At 45.4% G+C, this 23,158-nt stretch overlaps 1 protein-coding gene across 1 annotated transcript in view; it reads left to right on the top strand.

Moving 5' to 3' along the window:
- The window catches only part of tmtopsa (teleost multiple tissue opsin a), a 204,381-nt gene that overhangs the window by 154,453 nt on the left and 26,770 nt on the right, over window positions 1-23,158 (top strand). Inside the window, exon 3 of the mRNA XM_079820284.1 lies at window positions 731-964. Within this exon, the coding sequence (XP_079676410.1) occupies window positions 731-964 (234 nt within the window). The remainder of the gene's footprint in view (window positions 1-730; window positions 965-23,158) is intronic.

Below are 23,158 nucleotides of genomic sequence, written 5' to 3'. Positions count from 1 at the left end.
AAAAAGTGGACTAGTGAGTGGATGAGTTTACCTGTTCAGCTGATGTTGTTTAATGTCCTCAACAATCTCTCCTATAGTGTTAACCACAGACTTCAGGCTTTTAACCAAGAATCCACAAACCCCATAACTAGTTGCAGACTTTGGCCTACAAAATACGTCATCCCTACGGCAATATATTATAAACGATGAAGCTGACAAGCTGTACCAATGAGAGAACCTTTTAATAATTTAATTACCTTGTTGAAAAGTAAAATTACTTGTGGTTCCCTTGTCATATGAAGTCCCTGAACCTTAAGTATTCAGTTGTTGAGCAGTTTCATGGGAGGATACTGATTTGCTCTTGATTAATACTTTATTGATCCTCCTGAGGCAATTCAGTAGAAAGGAAGATTTCTTGGTCAGCAGTGTTCTAGCCTTTACAGAGAAACACTAATGGACTTAATATCCATCTCCAAACCACTTGACCATGACTAATTAGCTTAACAGATGCTTTTCAGCTACAGTGAATTGCAGCTATACCAGATTTAGTTGATTTAAGGAAAAAAAATATTATATGCTATTTTGATATTCACTGTTATATTAACAATAATGGCCTAATAAACAGTTAAACCTACTATACTGTTATACTATGGATAATTCGAGATGTCTTTTTATTTAATTTTTTTACAGATATTCCTATTTTCCTACACTAACAGTGTCACTGATGATAAATCTCTTTATCTCCATGAAGGTCAGCAGTGTGAACACGCATATCAGCCGCAAACGAGAGCACCGGGTTCTTCTCATGGTGATCACCATGGTGATCTTCTATCTGCTCTGCTGGTTGCCCTATGGGATCATGGCTCTGCTGGCCACTTTTGGAGCCCCAGGACTGGTGACTGTGGAAGCAAGCATAGTGCCGTCCATCTTTGCGAAGTTCAGCACTGTCGTTAATCCCGTCATCTACATCTTCATGAATAAACAGGTGAGCATATAAACAAAGGTGTAGCCCCACAGTAGGGCAAACATGTAATAATTTTTGTATAAGGATAATTTGCAAATGTGAATTTGAAAATAAAATAACTGGTAAAATGATTTATGTACAAAGAAATGTAACAGTCACACAGTAGCACCAGGCGTTCTATTTAACCCCTTTAACCCAAAGTGTTACCGCCGGCGATACACGACAACAACCCCCAGCGAAAATAAACAAATAATCAAATTAGAAAGCAACCACTGAATGGAATAACACAATTTAGGTATAATTTTAAAGCTTAGAAACTCAGCTTTTTAATGCGTCTAACCATTTCAATGAACTCTTAATGTTGTGAGGACAGAGACAGAGGAATCTTATGCAAGTTTATTCAGAATCAACAGCGAGAAAGGTCTCAGAAAACTCAGATGTTGAGGCACAATCCAGAACGGTCTCAGGAACTCAGATGTTGATGCATACTCCAGAATGGATCAGGAACTCAGGTGTCGATGCACAATCCAGAACGGTCTCAGGAACTCAGATGTTGATGCATAATCCAGAACGGATCTCAGGGACTCAGATGTGATGCAGAATCCAGAATGTATCTCACAAACTCAGAACAGTGAAGAGTACCGCTCACGCCCAAAACGGATCTTGTCTATAAAACGAGACACACCGAAGAGCAGGAAAAAACATAAATTGTTCACTGATGTGTACAGTACCGAGTTCCAGGAGTTGTCAGCCCCAGTCTAAAAAACAAGACTCGCTGACAGAAGATGAATCCGACTAGTCCGTAAGGAAATAATCCACAAGGAAGCGTCACACCGTGTACTCACAATAGAGATCGCTAAGACATGTGACCAAATGGGCGGCAACGTCATCAGAATGCAAAGAATTATGGGTGCGTTTGGCCCGTTTACATGGCCTGGCATAGCAGGCTAGTGTTCTGGCATGAAAATAATTAAACATTAGAGAGAAAAACAGAATATAATCCTACAAAATGCAGCGGGCTAAAGAAAACATTGTCGGACCATATTGTCTAAAACTAAATCCTAATGCAAAGACGAGATCTGATGAGAAAAAGGGAATCAAATGACTGGATCCTTACGAGCTGAGCGACTGGTCAAGGGACGTCAAACTGTTGCCCAACTTCCAGCACCCATATATATACAAATACATGATATTAAGTGTTGTTAGTGCGTACACACACACACGCAAAGTTTTCAGAATTCAAGTCGCTGCAGTCTTTTTTACAGATGGATGGGTCTAGGACCTGGAGATTGTAAAAGTGGGGCAGAAAACTGTCGTCCGTTCAAAGTTATGCTAATGTTTTAAGCACCACACTCCTCGCTCTCATCTATCTGCATACAGTCAGAATTGAACAAACCTGTCTGTCTCTGTGTGTGTGTGTGTGTGTGTGTGTGAGGGCGGCTACACACTGCAAGGGTGGCGTGTCCGTTTTTATTTCGGCTCCCATGTTAACAGGTTAGAGCGTGCACACTGCCTGCGTGAGACGCGGAAAACGCGTGCATGCTGGAAATAGAACAGACGCCTATCTTTCACGCGACACGCACGCGTGTTGGAAGCGTTTAACATGAAGTATAGGCCTTCCACTTCGTCACCTAGCAGCAGCATCGCCGCGTCAGACACGCTTCTGGTGTGCAGACACAGAAAACCACGCCACGCTTGCAGTGTGTAGCCGGCCTGAGAGAGGGGGGAGCGGGCGCAATCGAACAGTGGACACTAAAAATATACTCCGTCATTTTGTTCATACAGGACATCATTCAAACTGCAAAGTGTTTACTTATATTTGTAAATCCCGTTCTTAAGCTTTATGCCACTTCTATCGTGAGAACGACTATTGCAGTTTATAACACAGCAGGTAGACTGAGCAGGTTTGGTCTGAAGATGGCGCCGCCGTGCTCGGTCGCCGTTCAGGTCGCTCCGCTAAGACTTTGCTTTTATTTATTATTCTACTCTCTTTTACTCTCTATTTTTTCCAACGGATCATCTGCTTTGATCTGTTACGACAGCAAAACACTTCTGGAAATTGGTTACCGCTACACTGACCTGTTTCAGGACACTTTCTCCAATCTTCCATCTGAGATTCGCCGGGACGCCGAGTTGAACAATGGCCACTCGAGTCGACGGCGAGGATTCAAAAAACACCGCGGGAAACGCGCTGGGATCCGCAACAGACTGAGAAAAAGAGCATTCAGTCCTCCTCTCCCGAGCATTTTGCTCGCAAATGTCCAATCCTTGGAGAATAAGATGGACGATCTTAGAGCCAGGATAAGTTTTCAACGGGACATGAGAGACTGCAACATCTATTGTCTGTCCGAAACATGGCTCACGCCAGCGGTCCCGGATACAGCCGTGACGCCGTCCGAGAACTTCTCTGTTTTTCGGATGGACAGAACAGCCGAGGCCGGGAAATCTAAAGGCGGTGGAGTGTGTTTCATGATAAACAAGAAATGGTGCGATCCTAGGAACATCTCCATTCTTTCGCGATCCTGCTCGCCTCACTTGGAACATTTAACTCTCATGTGCCGGCCTTTCTACCTACCGAGGGAGTTTTCCTCGGTCATCTCCACTGCCGTTTATATTCCACCACAGGCAGACACGGGGCTGGCTTTATCTGCCCTCCATGATGTGACCAGCGGCTTCATAAACAAACACCCCGACGCTGCTTTCATCGTCGCGGGTGATTTTAACAAAGCTAACCTAAAGAAAGTATTGCCAAACTTTCACCAGCATGTCTCCTGTCCCACACGAGGAGCAAACACACTGGATCATTGCTACTCTCCGTTTAAGAACGCCTACAAAGCTCGTTCACAGCCAGCTTTTGGCAAATCGGACCATGCCGCCATTTTCCTCACACCGGAATATAAACAAAGGCTCGTTCAAGAGCCCCCGGTGAGGAGGGAAGTCAAACGCTGGTCATCCCATTCAGAGATCACGCTACAGGCAGCTCTTGATGACGTTGACTGGGACATGTTCCGCGCGAGTTCTGAAGACGTCAGCGAGTTCACAGAAGTGGCGCTCTGCTTTATTAACACACTGACAGAGCAAGCCACACAAACATTAACTATAACGTCCTTCCCTAATCAGAAACCGTGGGTGGACAGTTCAATTCGCACTGCAGTAAACTCGCGCACCACCGCTTACAATGCCGGTCTCCTAACGGGGGATATGAGGGAGTACAAAGCTTCATGTTACGCCCTCCGGCGCGCCGTTAAAGCCGCAAAACTCCGCTATAAAGACAGAGTGGAATCTCATTTCCAACTCAACGACTCCCGGCGGATGTGGCAGGGACTGAGAACCATCTGTGCTTTTGGAACTAAATCCTCTGCAGAGGTGAGAGCTGATCCGTTACTAGTGAACGAGTTAAACTCTTTCTACGCTCGCTTTGATGGTAATCGCGGCAGCGCGACTCCGGGCGAGTGACGCGTCAGAGAGAGTCCCTCAGAGCAGCAACGGTCACGTGATCTCTGTCTCGGAGGACGAGGTTCGGAGGGCACTCAAACGTGTGGATGTCAGGAAAGCTGCTGGGCCGGATGGTATTTCAGGTCGTGTTCTGCGGTCCTGTGCTGATCAGCTCGCAGGGCTCTTTACATCCATATTCAACGAGTCCCTTGCTACATCTGTTGTCCCCACCTCCTTCAAACGATCCTCCATCATCCCTGTACCTAAGATCAGTAAACCCTCTTGCCTAAATGACTATCGTCCAGTGGCTCTCACATCTTTAGTCATGAAGGTCTTTGAGAGACTCATTAAAAACAATATTTGCTCCTCCATTCCTGACACTTTGGACCCTCTTCAGTTTGCCTATCGTCCCAATAGATCGACTGAAGATGCCATTTCTCACGTCCTTCACTCCTGCCTCACTCACATCGACAGCAAAAGTGGGAACTATGTCAGGCTGCTATTTATTGACTATAGCTCAGCCTTTAACACCATAGTTCCCATTAAGCTAACACACAAACTCCTGGATCTAGGCCTGAATTCTTCTCTCTGCCTCTGGATTGAAGATTTCCTCACTGGCAGACCCCAGGCGGTGAGAGTAGGCCAGTTCACCTCCACCTCCATCACCCTGAGTGTTGGAGCTCCACAGGGCTGTGTACTGAGTCCCCTGCTCTACTCTCTCTACACCCATGACTGTTTGTCCACACACAGCTCCACCTCTATCATCAAGTTTGCTGATGATACTGTTGTCCTGGGTCTCATCTCCAACAACAATGAGACGGCATACTTGGACGAAGTGGAGCAACTGACATCATGGTGCCAGGACAACTGTCTCTCTCTGAATGTTAACAAGACCAAAGAACTGATTGTGGACATCAGGAAGAGACAGCATCGGTCATACTCCCCTCTCATGATCAGCGGGACACCGGTAGAGAGAGTGAGCAGCTTCAAATACCTGGGTGTGAACATCTCCGAGGATCTGACCTGGACTACACACATCCAGACACAGGTGAAAAAAGCCAGGCAAAGACTGTACCACCTGCGCCAGCTGAGGAAATTCAGGGTTTCACCAGCCATCCTGAAAACTTTCTATCGAGGGGCGATAGAAAGTGTCCTGACTCAGTGCATCACAGCGTGGTACGGGAACAGCACCAGTCACGACTGCAAAGTCCTGCAAAGAGTGGTGCGCTTATCCGAGCGCATCTCAGGCTCAGCTCTCCCGTCTCTGCAGGACATCTACACCAAACGCTGCAGAGGTAGAGCTACCAAAATCATCAGAGACATTAATCACCCTGCAAACTCTCACTTCACCCTACTGCCATCTGGTAAGCGCTTCCGTAGCCTGATGGCAAAGACTGAAAGACTCAGGAGGAGTTTCTTCCCCCAGGCCATCAGACTCCTGAACTCAGTCACGTGACTTCACTTCACCCCGCACACGCATAAACATCCAGTTTAAAAATTAACATCCACATACTGCCATTGCACTGCACTTTACTTTCCTATTGTTACTGCGTAACAACCTGTAATAAACCTTGCACATTATACTTCTTTATATATACATATATATATATTTTATGTTAACCACTTATTTTTAAGTCTACAGTTTATCTCACTTATCATATCCACATATTTTTTATATTTTTATTTTATCTTATTTCCTATTTTTATCTTTACTTGATTTATTTATAATTCTACTTATGTTAATACTTTTTATTCTAATTTTATTCTATTTCTATTTTAATTTCTTGTAACTATTATTTGCACTGTCCATGGAGCGGACCTGTTTACATTTCACTGCCAGTTGTATATTGTGTATATAACTGTGTATGTGACAAATAAAACTCTTGAATCTTGAATCTAGACGGCATCTTGAACACTGCTTTCTTCCCTCCATGCAAAGAAGTCTGGCGACCGGCGCCCGTTGTGCCGCGGATTCCCAAAATGCTTTGCGTTTACCACTGGGAATACGTCATGATGACGACACATTAGCAATCTCTATAATGCTGGGAGAGAGAGCTGAAGCCGAGGTGTACATAATTCCCCACTGAGTCCTGGAGACAAAACATAGTGGAAAACAAGAAAACACGATCAAAGACCAACAAAAGTCATGCACGGCATGGCCGCGAACACCCGGGAGAAACACAACGAACGCGCACACAACACAGCACACCCGGACCTAAAATAGAGAGAAATAAACACACAACAGCTGTGGAAAACAATCAGGGATAACGAGGAGGGAGGAGACAGAGTGCACACATGGAACACAAAAGGTAAACAAACAAAAAGAGCAATCGATCACACCGGAATCCTGACAAATGTTTCCTGAGTAGTCCCTCTAAAATGGAGTGTCATTACTTAAAAGAATACTTGTTTATTACAACAACAACAAAAAAAATCACAAAAAACTGACTTAAATTCTGGACCTTTGGCAGTTAGGGGTGAACCCCCCGAATGTCTGTGCTATGCCCATTGAGTTTGTGCATATCCACATAGTGGATTAGTGGGTACTACCCATAGTGTCATTATTAGACGCAGCGTTGAAGTTCCACTTCGAAAGAGATGTCTTACATTGCGCATGCAACCTGGTTCTCTGAGAAGGGGAACAAGATGCTAAGTCGTGTTGCCATGCATTGGGTTTGCCTGCATGTCTCCTTCTGACAAAAGAGTTGATGACGTGTCTTGCAGGCACCCTCTTAAACTCATTGGCGATCCACTTGTGGATTACTATCGGTAAAAAAAAATAGCTGTGTTTGTTACACATATTCAGACACTGGTCACACTGAGGACCTTCCCCCATAGCATCTTTATCAACTGCAGCATATCGTTCCCCTTCTCAGGGAAAAGGGTTGCATATGCAACCTAAGACATGTTTTGCAGTAATGTGTTTTTTTGTGTGTGTGGCTAATTACCACTAAAGAAACCTGTTGTGATTTGACTGCATTTGATCAATACTATAATTGTTTTTAGAATTTTTATTTCAATTTATTTTATTTTATTTTCATTGATTCCACAGTGCAGTACACTCTTTCTCTATATGTATCACATATTTTGTACTACAATATTCAATAACTGTACAAACAACTACAAGGCGAAAGTAATTGAGCATCAGCGTCAGTTCTGGCAGGCCAAGTTGTCAAGACGCTGATAACGCTATTGGTAACAACACTGTCTCATCAGCTGATTTGCATCAGCTGTTTCAACTCCCCTCGCTGCTAATGGCTACGCTAAAAGCAGGGCGCCTATTTAAAGCAGATTCAGTTCGCTCTTACTACTTTCTGCTCGCTGCTTTGCAACCCGCCACCTCCCCACCTCTGTCAGGGTTGCTGAATGACACAAACAGGTAAGTTGAAAGGATATTTATTTAACACAAACATATAATGGTCACGGCAGACAGGAAGAAGTGATGAGATAAACTGGAGCGGTAACTGATGAAGTGTTCTGAATGAGTCTCTTATCTGATGCAGGATGGAAGTCGGGATGGTGAAAGTTCAAGGCTGGTGATCTGAAGAAGGCAGGCTGGTTGAGGAAGGATCGTCGGATGAAGGAACACAGGTAAGTCTTCTGAAGGTAAGGATCGAGTGAGTGAGTCAGTATGGCGATGTAGTATCGACGAGACCTGACAATGACTGTAGGAACTGAAGGTGCTTATAACAGGAAGTGCAGTGATGGGGAATTAGGGACAGGTGATGAACACAGGTGCGATGAATCAGAACTCGGGTGAAGCGGAGCGGATGGGCGGAGTGTAGAGGTCTGACGCTGATGCATCTGTGACAGTACCCCCTCCTCCACGGCCAGCTCCTGAGGGCCGAAAGACCCGACGACGGGGCCGACCTCGACCTCTCGGCGCCGGACGATTGGGATGAGATGAGTGAAAGTCCTGTAGGAGCATAGGGTCTAGTATGTCATCACGATGAACCCAGCATCTCTCCTCAGGTCCAAAACCCTCCCAGTCCACGAGGTACTCCAGTTGATTGCCCCGTCGTCGGGAATCGAGAATGCCCTGGACCTGGTAGATGTTCTCGTCAGCGGGGTCCACGGGAGGAGGAGGTACCTCATCAGCGCCAGGCTCTGAGGAGTGAGGAAACAAAGGATCAGTATAGGGTTTGAGCAGGGAGACATGAAATGAAGGTGAGATGCGGTAGTGTGCAGGGAGTGATAACCGGTAGGTGACGTCGTTGATCTGCCTCTGTATTGCGAATGGACCTATATATCGGGGACTCAGCTTACGACAGGGCTGACGGAGACGGATGTCCCGGGTGGAGAGCCAGACCTTTTGCCCTGGTTGATACCTCGGAGTCGCAGATCTTCTAGCGTCGGCCTGACTCTTGTGTCTCCGAACAGCCCTTTGGAGATGAACATGAGCTGAGTCCCAGACCCTCTCGCTCTCCTGGAACCAATGATGGACTGCTGGAACATCTGAAGGCTCACCTGACCAGGGAAACAGGGGCGGCTGGAAGCCGAGTATGCACTGAAACGGCGTGAGACCAGTAGTAGACTGTTGAAGGGAATTCTGTGCATACTCGGCCCAGGGTAGATACCTGCTCCAGCAGTCTTGATGGTCATGGCAGTAGGATCGAAGATACCGTCCGACCTCTTGTATCTTCCGCTCAGTCTGGCCATTGGACTGGGGATGGTATCCTGACGTCAAACTGACTGTGACTCCCAGAAGGTTGAAGAAGGCTCTCCATACCCTGGATATAAACTGAGGTCCGCGATCGGAGACGATATCTTCTGGTAACCCAAAGTGACGAAAGACTTGGTTAAATAATGCTTCTGCCGTTTCGAAGGCAGTGGGTAGACCTGGCATAGGGATGAGTTTACAGGCCTTCGAGAAACGGTCAACAACCACCAGTATACATGTTTGAGATTGAGAAGAAGGGAGATCGGTAACAAAGTCTATCCCCAGATGGGACCACGGCCTGGTTGGAATAGGCAAGGGTACTAATTTACCTTCTGGGAGCCGACGAGGGACCTTGGCCATGGCACAGACTGAGCAGCCCTTAACGTACTGGGACACATCCTGGCTCATACTGGGCCACCAGTACCGACGTTGAAGGAGCGAGAGGGTCTGTTGACTGCCTGGGTGTCCAGAGCCCAGCGAAGTATGGACCGAGTCCATGAGGGACGGACGTAGACGCGTGGGAACATAAGTCCGTCCCACTGGCCCTCCCGGCGGAGCAGGTTCGGTACGGGTGGCGTCGGCTATATGGTCATCTATACCCCACTGGATGGGACTAACAATCAAGGCTGGAGGGAGGACAGGTTCTGGTTCTGGAGTGAAGGTATCGGGTTGATGTATACGAGATAGTGAATCAGCCTTGACATTTTTGTCCCCTGGACGGTATGTTACCTTGAAGTTGAATCTTGTAAAGAAAAGGGACCAGCGAGCTTGACGAGTGTTGAGTCTTTTGGCCTCTCGAAGGTATTCCAGATTACGGTGGTCTGTGATGACTATAAAGGGATGTTTCGCTCCCTCCAGCCAGTGTCTCCATTCCTCCAGAGCTAGCTTGATAGCCAGCAGTTCCCGGTTGCCGATATCATAATTCTGCTCCGCTGGGGACATCTTCTTGGAGAAGAAGGCACATGGATGGAGTCGAGGAGGCTTCCCCTGCTGTTGAGAGAGGATCGCTCCTACCCCAGTGTTGGACGCATCCACTTCGACGGTGAAAGGAAGATCTGGATTGGGATGCACAAGGGTAGGAGCGGAACTGAATGATTGCTTCAACACATCAAACGCTTGGGTGGCTTCAGAGGTCCAGGACAGAGACTTGGCCCCTTTTTTCAGGAGTGAGGTGATAGGAGCACTGATTTGACTGTAACCTTGAATGAATCTACGGTAGAAGTTTGCGAAGCCCAGGAATCGTTGCAGCTCTTTGATGGTGATGGGTAATGGCCAGTTGGCAACGGCATCCACCTTCCTCTGGTCCATGGTGACTCCCTGAGGAGTGATCACATACCCTAGGAAGTGGAGGGTTTCTTGATGGAACTCACATTTCTCAAGTTTTAGATACAGCTGATGATCCCGAAGACGTTGGAGAACTGACTTGACATGAAGGCGGTGCTCAGACAGGCTGGTAGAATATATAAGGACATCATCGATGTAGATTATAACGAACTGGTTCAGATAATCTTTAAATATCTCATTCATAAACCCCTGGAAGACCGCTGGAGCATTGGACAGCCCGAAGGGCATGACGCGGTACTCATAGTGGCCTGCAGGAGTGATGAATCCGGTCTTCCACTCATCTCCCTTTCTAATTCTAATTAAATTATAAGCACTACGGAGATCAAGTTTAGTGAATACCTTAGCACCACGAAGCTGTTCCAAGGCGGCTGGGACCAGAGGAAGAGGATACCTATACTTGACGGTGGAATTATTGAGGGTCCGGTAATCTATACAGGGGCGCAAGCCTCCGTCCTTCTTACCGACGAAAAAGAAGCTTGAAGCAGCAGGGGAAGTAGAAGGTCGGATGTATCCTTGGTGAAGTGCCTCCTCGATGTACTCCTCCATGGCCTTCTGTTCTGGGATGGACAGTGGGTAGATTTTACCACGCGGTAGGACCGCCCCAGGCAGTAGGTCAATCGCACAGTCCCATGGCCGATGTGGTGGAAGTTTCGTGGCCAGCTGCTTATCGAAGACATCCTGGAACGCCCGGTAACTGTGAGGAATCTCATGATGGTCGTTAATAGCTGGGCTTTCAATGGAGGTAGTACACATGGAAATCTTTTGGACGGGTAATGAGTGATGGTGAGACACCCTTTTAACCTGAGATAAACAGCGTGAAAAGCAGTTACTTCCCCATTGACGAACCTCTCCCGTAGACCAGTTGATATCTGGAGAATGAAGTTCCAACCACGGGCGTCCCAGGATGATATCTGCCGTAGAACCCTCCAACACCAGAAAAGACAATTCCTCTTGATGAAGACAACCAACTTTCATTGTTACAGAGGGGCTGCGGTGACATATCCTCCCACGACCGAGCGGTCTGCCGAGGATGGAATGCACTTGAAGAGACTGCGGGATGGATTCATGGTGGACTTGTAGCTTTTGAAGAGTGGAACGGGAGATAAAGTTACCAGCGGACCCAGAGTCGATTAGCGCTTGTGCTGGAAGAGAGTGCTGACGATGTGAGATCTGAACAGTAGTGTATTTCAGTTGAGAAATGGGTGATGGAAGATGTACTGTACTCACCGCCGGTCGTGGGGGACGAACTGGACAAGAGACTAGCAGGTGGCCAGCGGATCCACAGTATAGACACAGGTTGTTAGAGATACGTCTCTGGCGTTCAACTGCTGATAAATGTGCAGAACTGAGGTCCATGGGTTCTGGTGTTAGAGGGTTGACTGTGGTGGAAGGACGAGGAGGAGGCAGTGCAGGTTGAGCGAGCAGACAGGCAGTGCGGTGTTGGTCCACTCTGATGGAACGCTGAATGAGACTTTCCAAACCAATGGCATCATCATGAATGGTGAGTTGTAACCGGATCTCATGATCTAACCCTTGCCGGTAGGCGGTGATTAAAGCCGGCTCATTCCATCCACTAGAGGCTGCTAGGGTTCGAAACTGAAGGGCATATGAAGAAACAGATGACTTGCCTTGTCGTAGATGAAATAATTGATCATGAACTGATAAAGCATTAGCGACTGGAGAAAATACAACCCGGAAGTGACTAATAAAGTTGTTCAGGGTCTCAGTCACAGCTCCTTTCGCTTCCCAAAGCGATTGTGCCCAAAGCAATGCTCTTCCAGTGAGAAGGGAAATGAAGAAAGCTACCTTAGATCTCTCGGAGGCGAATTGTGATGCGTTCATCTCCATGAACAGCTCGCACTGCAGGAGAAATCCGCTGCACTCCCCCTCCTCGCCAGAGAAGGGCGCTGGCCGGGCCATGGGACTGACAGAGGCAGACGAAGAAGAATTGATGGCGGGTGATGAAGTGACAGGTGAGGATCCAGTGGTGAAGATCGGCGTGGAAGCTTCTCCGTCGCCGTGACCAGATGGTTCGTGCATGTTTGGTCAGGTCTTCTGTCAGGGTTGCTGAATGACACAAACAGGTAAGTTGAAAGGATATTTATTTAACACAAACATATAATGGTCACGGCAGACAGGAAGAAGTGATGAGATAAACTGGAGCGGTAACTGATGAAGTGTTCTGAATGAGTCTCTTATCTGATGCAGGATGGAAGTCGGGATGGTGAAAGTTCAAGGCTGATGATCTGAAGAAGGCAGGCTGGTTGAGGAAGGATCGTCGGATGAAGGAACACAGGTAAGTCTTCTGAAGGTAAGGATCGAGTGAGTGAGTCAGTATGGCGATGTAGTATCGACGAGACCTGACAATGACTGTAGGAACTGAAGGTGCTTATAACAGGAAGTGCAGTGATGGGGAATTAGGGACAGGTGATGAACACAGGTGCGATGAATCAGAACTCGGGTGAAGCGGAGCGGATGGGCGGAGTGTAGAGGTCTGACGCTGATGCATCTGTGACAACCTCCTCCTGTCGTGTATAACGTGGTATTTGCTTTATGTCATCGTTGCTGCTCTGTTCATAGGGGGAATAGTTAAGCTCTCCCAGTCCTAAACTGTGTGAGCGTTCACTAATGCGACTCCCTGAACAGAGCTATACCGCCAAAAACAAATTTCAAAAATCAACTGATTGCAATTTATTCAATAAAAATTTCTAAATCATTTTTATTGTCATGTGTCTTCTTGACTTAATGGACCTGACAGAATTGGTATTTTGTGTACAGGTAATATAAATGAATTTAAATTAACTTAAATTAGTTATTTAAATCAAATATTCTGCAAGTGCAAGGTGTCTTTACATGTATAAAAGCACAATGCATTGTTTTGAACATTGGACAGCCTCTGTTTCAAGTAAATGTTTTTCCTGATTTTTGAAAAATGTGTGCCAAAGTGATTGTAAAAAAAACAAAACAAAACTGTAACTCGGTTCAATTATGATTGCTGCACAACCATTTGTAGCACATTGAAGATTAAAATCCTTGAAGAATATGCTGAAAAATGTTTGTGTACACATTCTGTGTGGGCTTTCTCAAAACTGACTGATTCTCCAGATTTGTGCTTACCAGCATAAACAGAAAGTATCTCCATCAAAACTGAGAGTGCTGAGCCATTCATTGATGTTTTACGAGTCTCCAGAAAGTGGGTGCCAGGGATGTTGTCTTCCAATCCATCTACACTGTCAGCTTGATAAAAGTGATATGACTGGTTTACTGGCCTACTCTCATGTGAAACAATCCAATTCATTGTGCTTTTTGCACCATCCGTCAAAGTGTCAGCTGTGCCATGTGGCACTGATGAAGAGGGTAAATAGCGCCTGTCCCTTCCACATGTGGTTAGGGACCTACTATTTATGCAGGCAGTTCAAGCTTCTGCCAACTGAGGAGAAGGTAGACTGTGTTAACACTTTTCTCTAACTCAATAAAGTTGACTCTGTTTGGCTATGAGAGATGGTTTTTAGGTCAAGTATGTTTTTTCCTCTTGTGGAGTGTACCACTGGGTTGTCTCAATTTAGGAAAGCAGGTCTCACTGGAGTGAGATGGAATGCCATGCAAAGGTCATAAACGGTCTGTCAACTCTGCAGTCTGAAATACCGCATTAGAGAGATGCTTACCTTCCTCTAAATCCCAGATATGTTTCACTCTAGGCACCAAACTCTGGTTTGATTGATGGAGCTTGTCATTTGTTCTGTCTAGTGCTGTGTATGAACCAAAGAGCACAACATGAATTTACACATTCCATGTTGCTACTGAATGGAACACTTGTACACACTCACTCTAAATATTTTGTTGTTGAAAGATTCCTTCCATTCAGTCTTTTGTGTATCCATGAAAACTAACCTTGCTTGTAAATTATTATCCTTAGTGGTAGGCCTACTTGTTAAGGTATTTTCAGATTTGTTGTGTATTTTTACATGTACAGTGCTTTTGCATGTAACATCTGCTATAAAATACATAGATTAAAATATATTTTGTATATTAAAATGGAATTAAGGATATAATGAACTGCATGTTACCCTTCTTCCTTTGAGCCATCCATCACGGCGTGAGGCTGCGCATTCTCAGGAGGGGGCATTCTGTGTGTTTAGTTTCACTTTCATGGACTTTCAGTTTGTATTTGTCCGTTACCTTTTTCCTGTGTTTCCTTTGTTCTTAGTTTCCCTGCCAGTCTTTAGTTGTCAAGGACACTAATCATCACAGCTGTTTGTCAGTGTCTCATCATCACTGTGTATTCAAGTTCCTTTTTGTGCTCTCTTCAGTGGTCCGGTATTGTCATTGTTACACGCTGTACATTGCCTGCTTCTTACATTTGGATTACTTGAGTGTTTCATCTTCCCTTCATCTTGACCTAAACATGACACTATGCTTCTAACTAGAAGTTTGTTGCTGTTTGTTGGAACTGTGGTTTTGAGAAACAATAAATTATTGAACTATATTGTTAAATAATGGAACTTGCAACCATAGTTGGCAAACAATGCTTTCATGAAACACAACCCTGGACAACTAGTTGTCTACACAACTACTTGTCAGGTTTGTGGTCTGCGCACGACTCAAGTGCTCTGTCAAGCTGCTGTCGGTTAATTAAGATTTGATGGACGAACCTGCGCCTTGACGGGAATCTTGTTGTGTTAAATCTGATAAGACTTTCCATTTTTATGGACAACAACATTCAGTATGGGTGCAGTTGATGAATAGAATATGGGTTTCACTCTGTATCCAAGATGCTATTGTTAGCTGCTGTGTGAACATTTTGAGACTCACTGTAAGCAAAAGTGAGTTTCAATCCCAAACACGTACAGTGTGACCAAAAATGAAAACAAGACCAAACCTAAAGATACATCATCCCCCCTCCCACCCATCTTTTATGATGTATATTTTGCTATAGAACATTACAAACATAAAAAACAATGCTGTGCACTGGGCAAGATGCTGTTCTGATGCCTGTACTGTACTGGCAACATCGTGAGAAAAAAACAGGTTTTCATGAACATTCTGTCTTTTATAGGGTAACATCTTGTGACATCACATCTTGTCTTTGGTTTGTTTAGATGTCTTTGTTCCATTTGGCGTTCATATTTCAGTCGAACCGCACCAGAGTTTGTTTGACCAAAGCCCACCTTTTTAAAGGTCTTCTGAAGGTTCTGCTTGTTTGGTGCGCACTAGGTTTCAGATGGCAGCATTCCCCCTTTTCAGAGGTGGGTAGTAACGAATTACATTTACTTCGTTACATTTACTTGAGTACATTTTTTGTGTAACTTGTACTTTTAGAGTATATTTAAAGGTGGGTATGTCACAGGTCGGACCGGACCGCGTGAGTCCCGCTCCTCCCTTATTTTTCACCTCGGGGAGGTTCCCAGTGATACCCCAGACGACCAGACACACAAGGACACTGGAGTAAAGTTTAAAATTACAAGTCTTTATTAATTTACTTCAAATTGGGGGGAAGGGGGAGTGAGGGGGCTAAAATCCAAGAGGACTGGAGAGTGAGGACACCGCCTCAGAGCTCGCCGGCTCTCTCCGCAGGAGAACCTCAGATAAGTCGTTTCGTCCTTTTTCTCAATGTTTGGCTTCCATGTCCTGCTATGTGCTCACTTGTCTCTTTCTTTCTTTTTCCCAGGGCGGACCTTTCGGGGGATTTACGCCACGGCTTGCTCCTTCTCCTGAACACAGGGGTAGAACGGGTAAGTACAGGGGAACGGGGCGACAGGGGTACCTCTCTCTCTCGGGCATGCTCCGACGGCTTCCTTTCAGAATGGATCAAGGGGCCGGTGTCATAGAAGTCGGTACCTCCGGGGCATCCGCTGGATCTGGGTCAATACTGGGACTTTTGTTTGGCATACAGGTAAGTATAACTTCACTCAAAGGCTATCACTCACAGACTCTGTAGACACGGTTCATCAGTTTCTCTCTCCTTGTTCCAGGCTCTGTGATAGCGGTGGCTCAGGGGGCTTGACCACGGCGGTGGTGCTGGATCGGACGCTTCTCCAGGTGGTTTCACATAGGTAAGTGCAGGTAAGTATGACTTTGCTCAGGGAGTATGTAGCGTTCCCCTCTCCTCTCCTCGGGCCCTGCACACGCACACACAATTTCCTCCAACACAAGCACGTATCAATGGCTATTCAAGAGAGTGCTTACTTGGCTCCGGTCGTGCTACCCCTGTAGAGACAGAGAGTAGGGTGAGGTTCACAGCGTGAATGGTTAGGGCTAGTTACTCCGCCAGCTTCGGGATCGTACCTTCCCCAGAGAGTGGGTCAGCCTGGATAATGGTCTCTGGGACGACACGCACACACACAGCACAACACAGCAGATTCCAAGTGTACACTCTCAAAGTCAAGATGCTGACTCACCCACGGCACTCTACACACTAACCAGGTGTACTTAAGGTCCAGACCACTTTTCCCGCGTCGTTTATCTCGGGGGGGGGGGGGGGGGGGGGAATCGCTGAAGCGCTGGTATAGCGAAGAACCAACGAAAAGGACGTTGCTGCTACACCACCCCGGCGGCTTTCACTGTCCGCCGTATCTGGCTCTCTTACGCTCACTCTCCGCGGTGGGGCCACTCGTTTTCCTAGTTTCAACGTCACAAGGCTCACAGATGATAAACTTCCGATGAAGTTGTTACTGTATACGTTTCTCAGGGTACTCACACATTGATCAACCCGTGTGCTCGTCTTGTTCTCTCTTCCAGTGTCTGGCTCGCGTCCTGACCGCTGTGCTCTCTCTCCCGAAGGGATTTGCTCATTAGCACTTCCGGCAACTGTCCTGCATGTAACTTCTCAGAATCGGACACACACTTGACACTTGAATCACAATGCAAAACTCGGTCTGTATTATACTCAGCCTCGTCTCTTTTCTTCTCTTTATAGCTCTCCGGATCTTTGATCGCTCAGTCCACAATATCCACCTCATGTTATCCTTTGTTTGCCCAGATGCACAGATCCTCTCGCCGCAACGGCTGGAAGCGGCTACCACCACGCTCAGCTTGAGCCCGACCCGGAACTAACAGCTGCGGCTGTGTGTGACCGCTGCAACAACTGACTCCGACTGACTTCTGGAGGCCCTCTTTGTACTCCTCCTACCTCCCCTTCACCCAATCCGGAGATCGCGCTGTTTATTGGAGCACCTGCCGCCGATTCTCTATGATTTTTGGCGCGGGGACGGGAACCCTGAAGTAGTGGTGTTTGATCCAGGCGGAACAAATCTCTGCCACTATGGTTCCGCCCCAGGAAAAGTCACACCGTGACATCCTCCCCCGCCAAACCGCTCTAGTCCCTAGAACGCCTTTCGGTTGCCCATTCTCCATAGCGTGCTGGAGGCCGGCCACGGTTCTCCCGCTGGGACCGCCGTGGTGGCGAAACAGGGTCGATGCCAGCAGGCATATCCACTGGGTCTCTGGGGGCCATTTCTGCGGGGGCATTTACCCGTTCTCCTGGGATCACAGCCCATCCCGCTATCCACGGGGCTACAGCTTCAGGCTCCGTTGGCACCTCCTCTACGGGGCTGGGATAGTTCGGACAGGGGCGGATCATGTTCCGATGGACCACTCCATCGGGCCCGGCTTTCCCTTCGGGCCGAATCGTATACACCGGCTGTCCAGGCCGCTGTTGGCCCTGGATCACATACGGAGTAGTCTCCCATCGGTCACTGAGCTTCCCCTTTCCCTGTCGCCGGTTGTCCCTTACCAGGACCCTTTCTCCTGGAAGAAGGGGGGCCTCTCGAGCCGTCCGATCGTACAGCCTCTTGTTTTTCTCCCCAGCCACTCGGATCCGTCTCGAGACTTGCTCGTACGCAAAGTGGAGGCGCTGGTGGTGGCGCCCTACCCACTCGGTTACGTTCCCCTCCTCCTCGGTCGTTGCCGTCCCCAGCATTAAGTCGGTGGGCATCCGCACATGCCTGCCAAACATCAAATAAGTGGGGGTGTAGCCCGTGGTACTGTGCGTGCTGTTATTGTATGCCTGTATCAGATTTGGTAATGCACTCACCCAGTTGCTCTGGTGTTCCTGATCTAGCGTGCCTAGCAAGTTCAATAGGGTCTGGTTGAACCGCTCGCATCCGCCATTTCCCTGGGGGTGATAAGTGGTGGTATGAGTCTTGGTGCAGCCATACAATTGACACAGCTCTCTAATCACCCGAGACTCGAAGTTTGGCCCTTGGTCAGAGTGGAGAAACTCAGGGCAACCGAACGGCTGGAACACAGCTCCCCACAGGGCAGTGGCGGTGGTGTTCGCCGTCTGGTCCAGGGTAGGAATGGCCCAGGCGTACTTGGTGAATAGGTCGGTGACTACAAGGATGTTCTGATAGCGGTCTACCGGCCGACCCAACGTCAAGAAGTCCATTGCGACTATGTGGAGAGGGGCCTTCGCCTGGATGGGGACCATCGGTGCTCGTGCTTCCTTCCTGGCTTTGAACAGGGTGCAACGGGGACAGGCCTGTACGAAAGTACGTACCGTTGCTTCCAGTTTAGGCCAATAAAAGTGTCGCCTCAGGAGGGACACGGTCTTCTCGTGGCCTTAGTGGCCCAGCTGATCGTGATAGGCTGTCAAGAGCCCTTGTACCTGGCCTTCGGGGACAACGATCTGCCGGAGTTCCTCGTCCAGCCCTGGACCTCGGACAGACCTACATTGCACTCCCTCCTTTACCCGGAGTCTGGCCCATTGTCCCAGCAGCTTCCCTCCTGTTCCCCCTTGGGTCCATCGTTCGGTCAATGTCGGTTTTCGCCCCCGTTCCAGCCATCGTGTCAGGCTACTAATCTCCCCATCGGCCTGCTGTCGCTCCTTCCAGCGGTAGGGGTCCCATCCCCAGCTCGCAGGCATCGCCTCACGTTGAGCCCCAGGCGCCTCCACAATGCCCACCATATACTCTTCCCCCTCGGGGTCCGACGTGGGTTCCGGTGGATCCCTCGGGCCTTGGGCTTCCGGGAGTCGGGACAGGGCATCAGCGTTGGTGTGTTCCCGTCCTAGCCGGTACTGGAGCTGGTAGTTGCCGTTGCTGCCAGTCATTTGATTTTTTTAATTATTATTTTTTTTACAGTGTAGGTGTATTTTTACATTCAAACTGTAATTCTGGATACAAATATAACAAACTATATAGGAAACTAAATATCAAACAATAATCTATTTCTAAAGAGTACAAATCTGCACTGCTCTCCAGGTTCAAACTTTCAAGCCTCTGCCCACACCACAAAACACCACTTGACCAATTAATTAAATATAACAGCAAATAAAAATAAATATACATATTTGCTAACTGTAGTTTAAAAAAACATTGTTATTTGTAAGGTTATTTGCTGTCTTTACCTGTTCACTTGAGCGTAATTGGTCAATCTGAACGTCATCTAGAAATCTGGCCAATGACAACTGTGCGCGCCTTCTACCGATCAAATTTGAAAATGCACCCGTTGCCGTTGGGAGTGCCCGCGGGCGTGGCAATTCTAATCTGCAACAGGACTGCTTCGTCGGTCCATTAATGGCATCACATGGATCATTTTACATCTGTTAAAATCTTATTTTGGACGAATTTTGATTGTGGGATGTCGACTGAGAACGAAAAACATGGATATGAACAGACATTTAAGTTACCAATGGCGGACAACAGACGGCAGAAGGTAAATAAATCCCTTTATATTTGTTCTACTGTCACATCAACATATAGTGCATTAAAGTTATATGCTAATCGCGAATAACTTGCATATTCTGTTTCTGTGTTTTGTTATGTTGTAATACTGTTAAGCTAGGACTGGGCACTATGACGATGATAGTGACTATCCAATATTGCACACAATTATCTCAAAATCCCTGTCATGTGAGGTATTCGCTTGATTTAAACAGTAAGTAATGTTTGAAGTAACGTTAGAGTTAAACGGTTCAAGTTAACGTGGGGAATCCCGGATGCGTGTCATTATGCTTTCGTTCTTAAAGGGGCAGCAGCTTAACAAACTGCCGTCCATTAATTTGAATCAAACAACAAAAGACTAGAGAAGACCTTCTGCGTTTTTATGAATCAAGTGATATTAATGCATAGAATATCATGCAGTGAAAACTAAGCAGTATTATTCTGTAGTATTTCTTAACAAAATAACTATACTGTGATATTGTTATTGTGAAATAAAATTTCTCATGTATGAAGAATAATATGGTCATAATGCCCATCCCTACAGTCAGCTAGTTTTAAGATCAAGCTTGTCATAAAAGTAAAGGAGTATTGGAATGAGTAATCGGAGAACACTGTCATGTACTCTCATTCAACAGAGAGGACAGGAATCCACCATCCTTGGACTCTGAAGAATTACAGGCAAACCAGGAGTTTGTATCTACTGTGAAGTTTTTGTATGGACCTGGTGAGTACATTTGGCAAGTCCATGTCTCTGTCAGTAAGTTGATAATTAATATTAATGTTTTATCAAATAAATTAATATTCATTTGTATGTGTGTATGTTTCTTCCCCCCTCATAATCCTGAAGTTTTGGGAATGAAAATCTGCCACATGATCTTCAGAGGAAGTGAGTATTCATGTCATATCCAACATTAATACTGTTACGGTACCCTTATGTGTGTGGAAATGTGAACACAGGCAACTCAAGGCACAACTCTGGTTCAAACGTACCTTCTTGAGTTTAAAAGCATCGTTTTCTCACCCTCATATCTTATCAAACTTGTATGACTTTCTTCTGTGAAACAAAATATTTTGAATAATGTTGGTAACCAAGCTACATTGGACCAAATTTTATGCATAATAATTACCAATAACCATCTCAAAGCTGAGCGGACTCTGTGTTCATATAGCCAGAATATCTCAATATCAAATGTTGTTTAAAGGAAATGTACAAAAACAAAATCCTCCCTTTTTAAGGACTTTTCAGTGAATCAATGTATTTTTCTTTCTTTCTTTTACAGTTCTGCAGGAAAGACTCGGGAGAATTACATCAACAATAGTGCATTTAATAATAGCTCAGCAAGCTAATAATATACAGAGTCAATTTGGCGTAGGCCCCGTCCATAGGCATAATCCGAGGGTATCGGATCTGCAATTCCTGCCTGAAGACAAGGGCAGGGGCGCAGCCGACCCCCCGGGAGGTATGGACAGGACCGTCCTGGTGGTGGTGGGGAGGATGGGGGTAATCGTCGCTTCAGATCTGCGTAATCGTCGCTTCAGATCTGCGTAATCGTCACTTCAGTATCTGCGAACTCAAACATGTGTAAGTACCGGGCTTTTATACGGTGAGCATGAGAATATAATTGGGTTAGAATGAAGGCAATAAGTGACGTAGTAATTGAGTCTTCCCAGCAGAACTAATGCTAGAGCTTTCATATCCAGCTGATTATTGGAGATTTGGAAAAGGATTGCTCATTATCTGCTGCTGTGTCTGTCCCTTCTGGTGCAGAATCATGGACCTGTTGTATGTTTTGATTTATATTTCTTATTACACTATATAGCTTGGATTCTAAATTAAAAGGTACATGTTTGTCCACATATATTATCAGAGCTATCATGAGCCCTCCGGGGTCAGTTGAATATAGAAGAAAAGAACATAAAACTTATTTGGAAAATACAAAGTAAATACAAAACCGTAAATGGCAGAATTTGTTATTTTGTTATAAGGTGAAATCATGACCTCATCATGATATTAGTAACCCTAACTTACAAGATAAATGCAATTTTTAGTTTTTCAATTTCTCCTGGGGGCTCTGAAGAATTTGTTTACATAAATTTACATCTGAATAATACAAGTTTTAGAATCAACAGTGAATCTGTGACAATCTTGTAAATGTATCAGTTTTGTACTTTTTTTTCAGTTTGAAATTTTATTCAACTTTAAAAATTTGATGAAACTGTTCCACTGTTATCTGTATTTGAAATGTATTATGTATTGTATTGTTTACAGACTGTATTTTGTCTTCCAAAATAAAACTGTAAATTTAACACTTTATTGAATGTTTTTTTATTGTAATAATCTGTAAAATAACAGTGTTTTTCTGCAGAATTTTTAGTACTGTCACTTTATTGAAGGTGTTTGATCATAATAATCTAGGAAAAATCAGTAAAATAACAGTTTTACACTGTTAAAAAATGGTAAATGACTGGCAGCTACGGCTGCCAAACAAAAAACTTAAAATTAAAGTAAAATATCTTAATTTAAACAAGGAAAAATCAGTAAAATAACAATTTAAAACTGTATAAAAAATGGTAAATGACTGGCAGCTACGGCTGCCAAACAAAAACCGTAAAATTAAAGTAAAATATCTTAATTTAAACAAGGAAAAAATCTGTAAAATAACATTGTTTTTCACTAAAACTTTTAATGTAAATTTCTGTAAAAGTATTGTTTTTGCACTTTATTTGAATTAAGATATTTTACCTTAATTTTATGGTTTTTGTTTGGCAGCCGTAGTTGCCAGTCATTTACCTTCTTTTTACGTTTTTTTTTTTTTTACAGTGTAGTTAATGCACTGTGAACTAACATGAACAAACCATGAACAGCTGGATTTATATTAACTAACGTTAACAAAGATTAACTAAGGCTGAACAGAGGTGTTGTTCATGGTTAGTTCATGTTAACTAATGCATTAACTAATGTTAACTAATACAACCTTATTGTGTTACCGAGAGGTGTGTGAAAGCTCTCCAAGTAGTCTGAAATTCAGGGTTTTCGCTTCTTATCAATCAGATCGAAAGTAACTAGTAACTAACTACTTGAGTAGTTTTTTCATCAAATACTTTTTTACTCTT

Source organism: Gobio gobio (genome assembly GCF_949357685.1).
Source record: "Gobio gobio genome assembly, chromosome: 6".
Lineage (NCBI taxonomy): Eukaryota > Metazoa > Chordata > Actinopteri > Cypriniformes > Gobionidae > Gobio > Gobio gobio.
The sequence above is the reverse complement of the archived record's forward strand: the minus strand, read 5'-3'. Positions and strand labels throughout refer to the sequence as shown.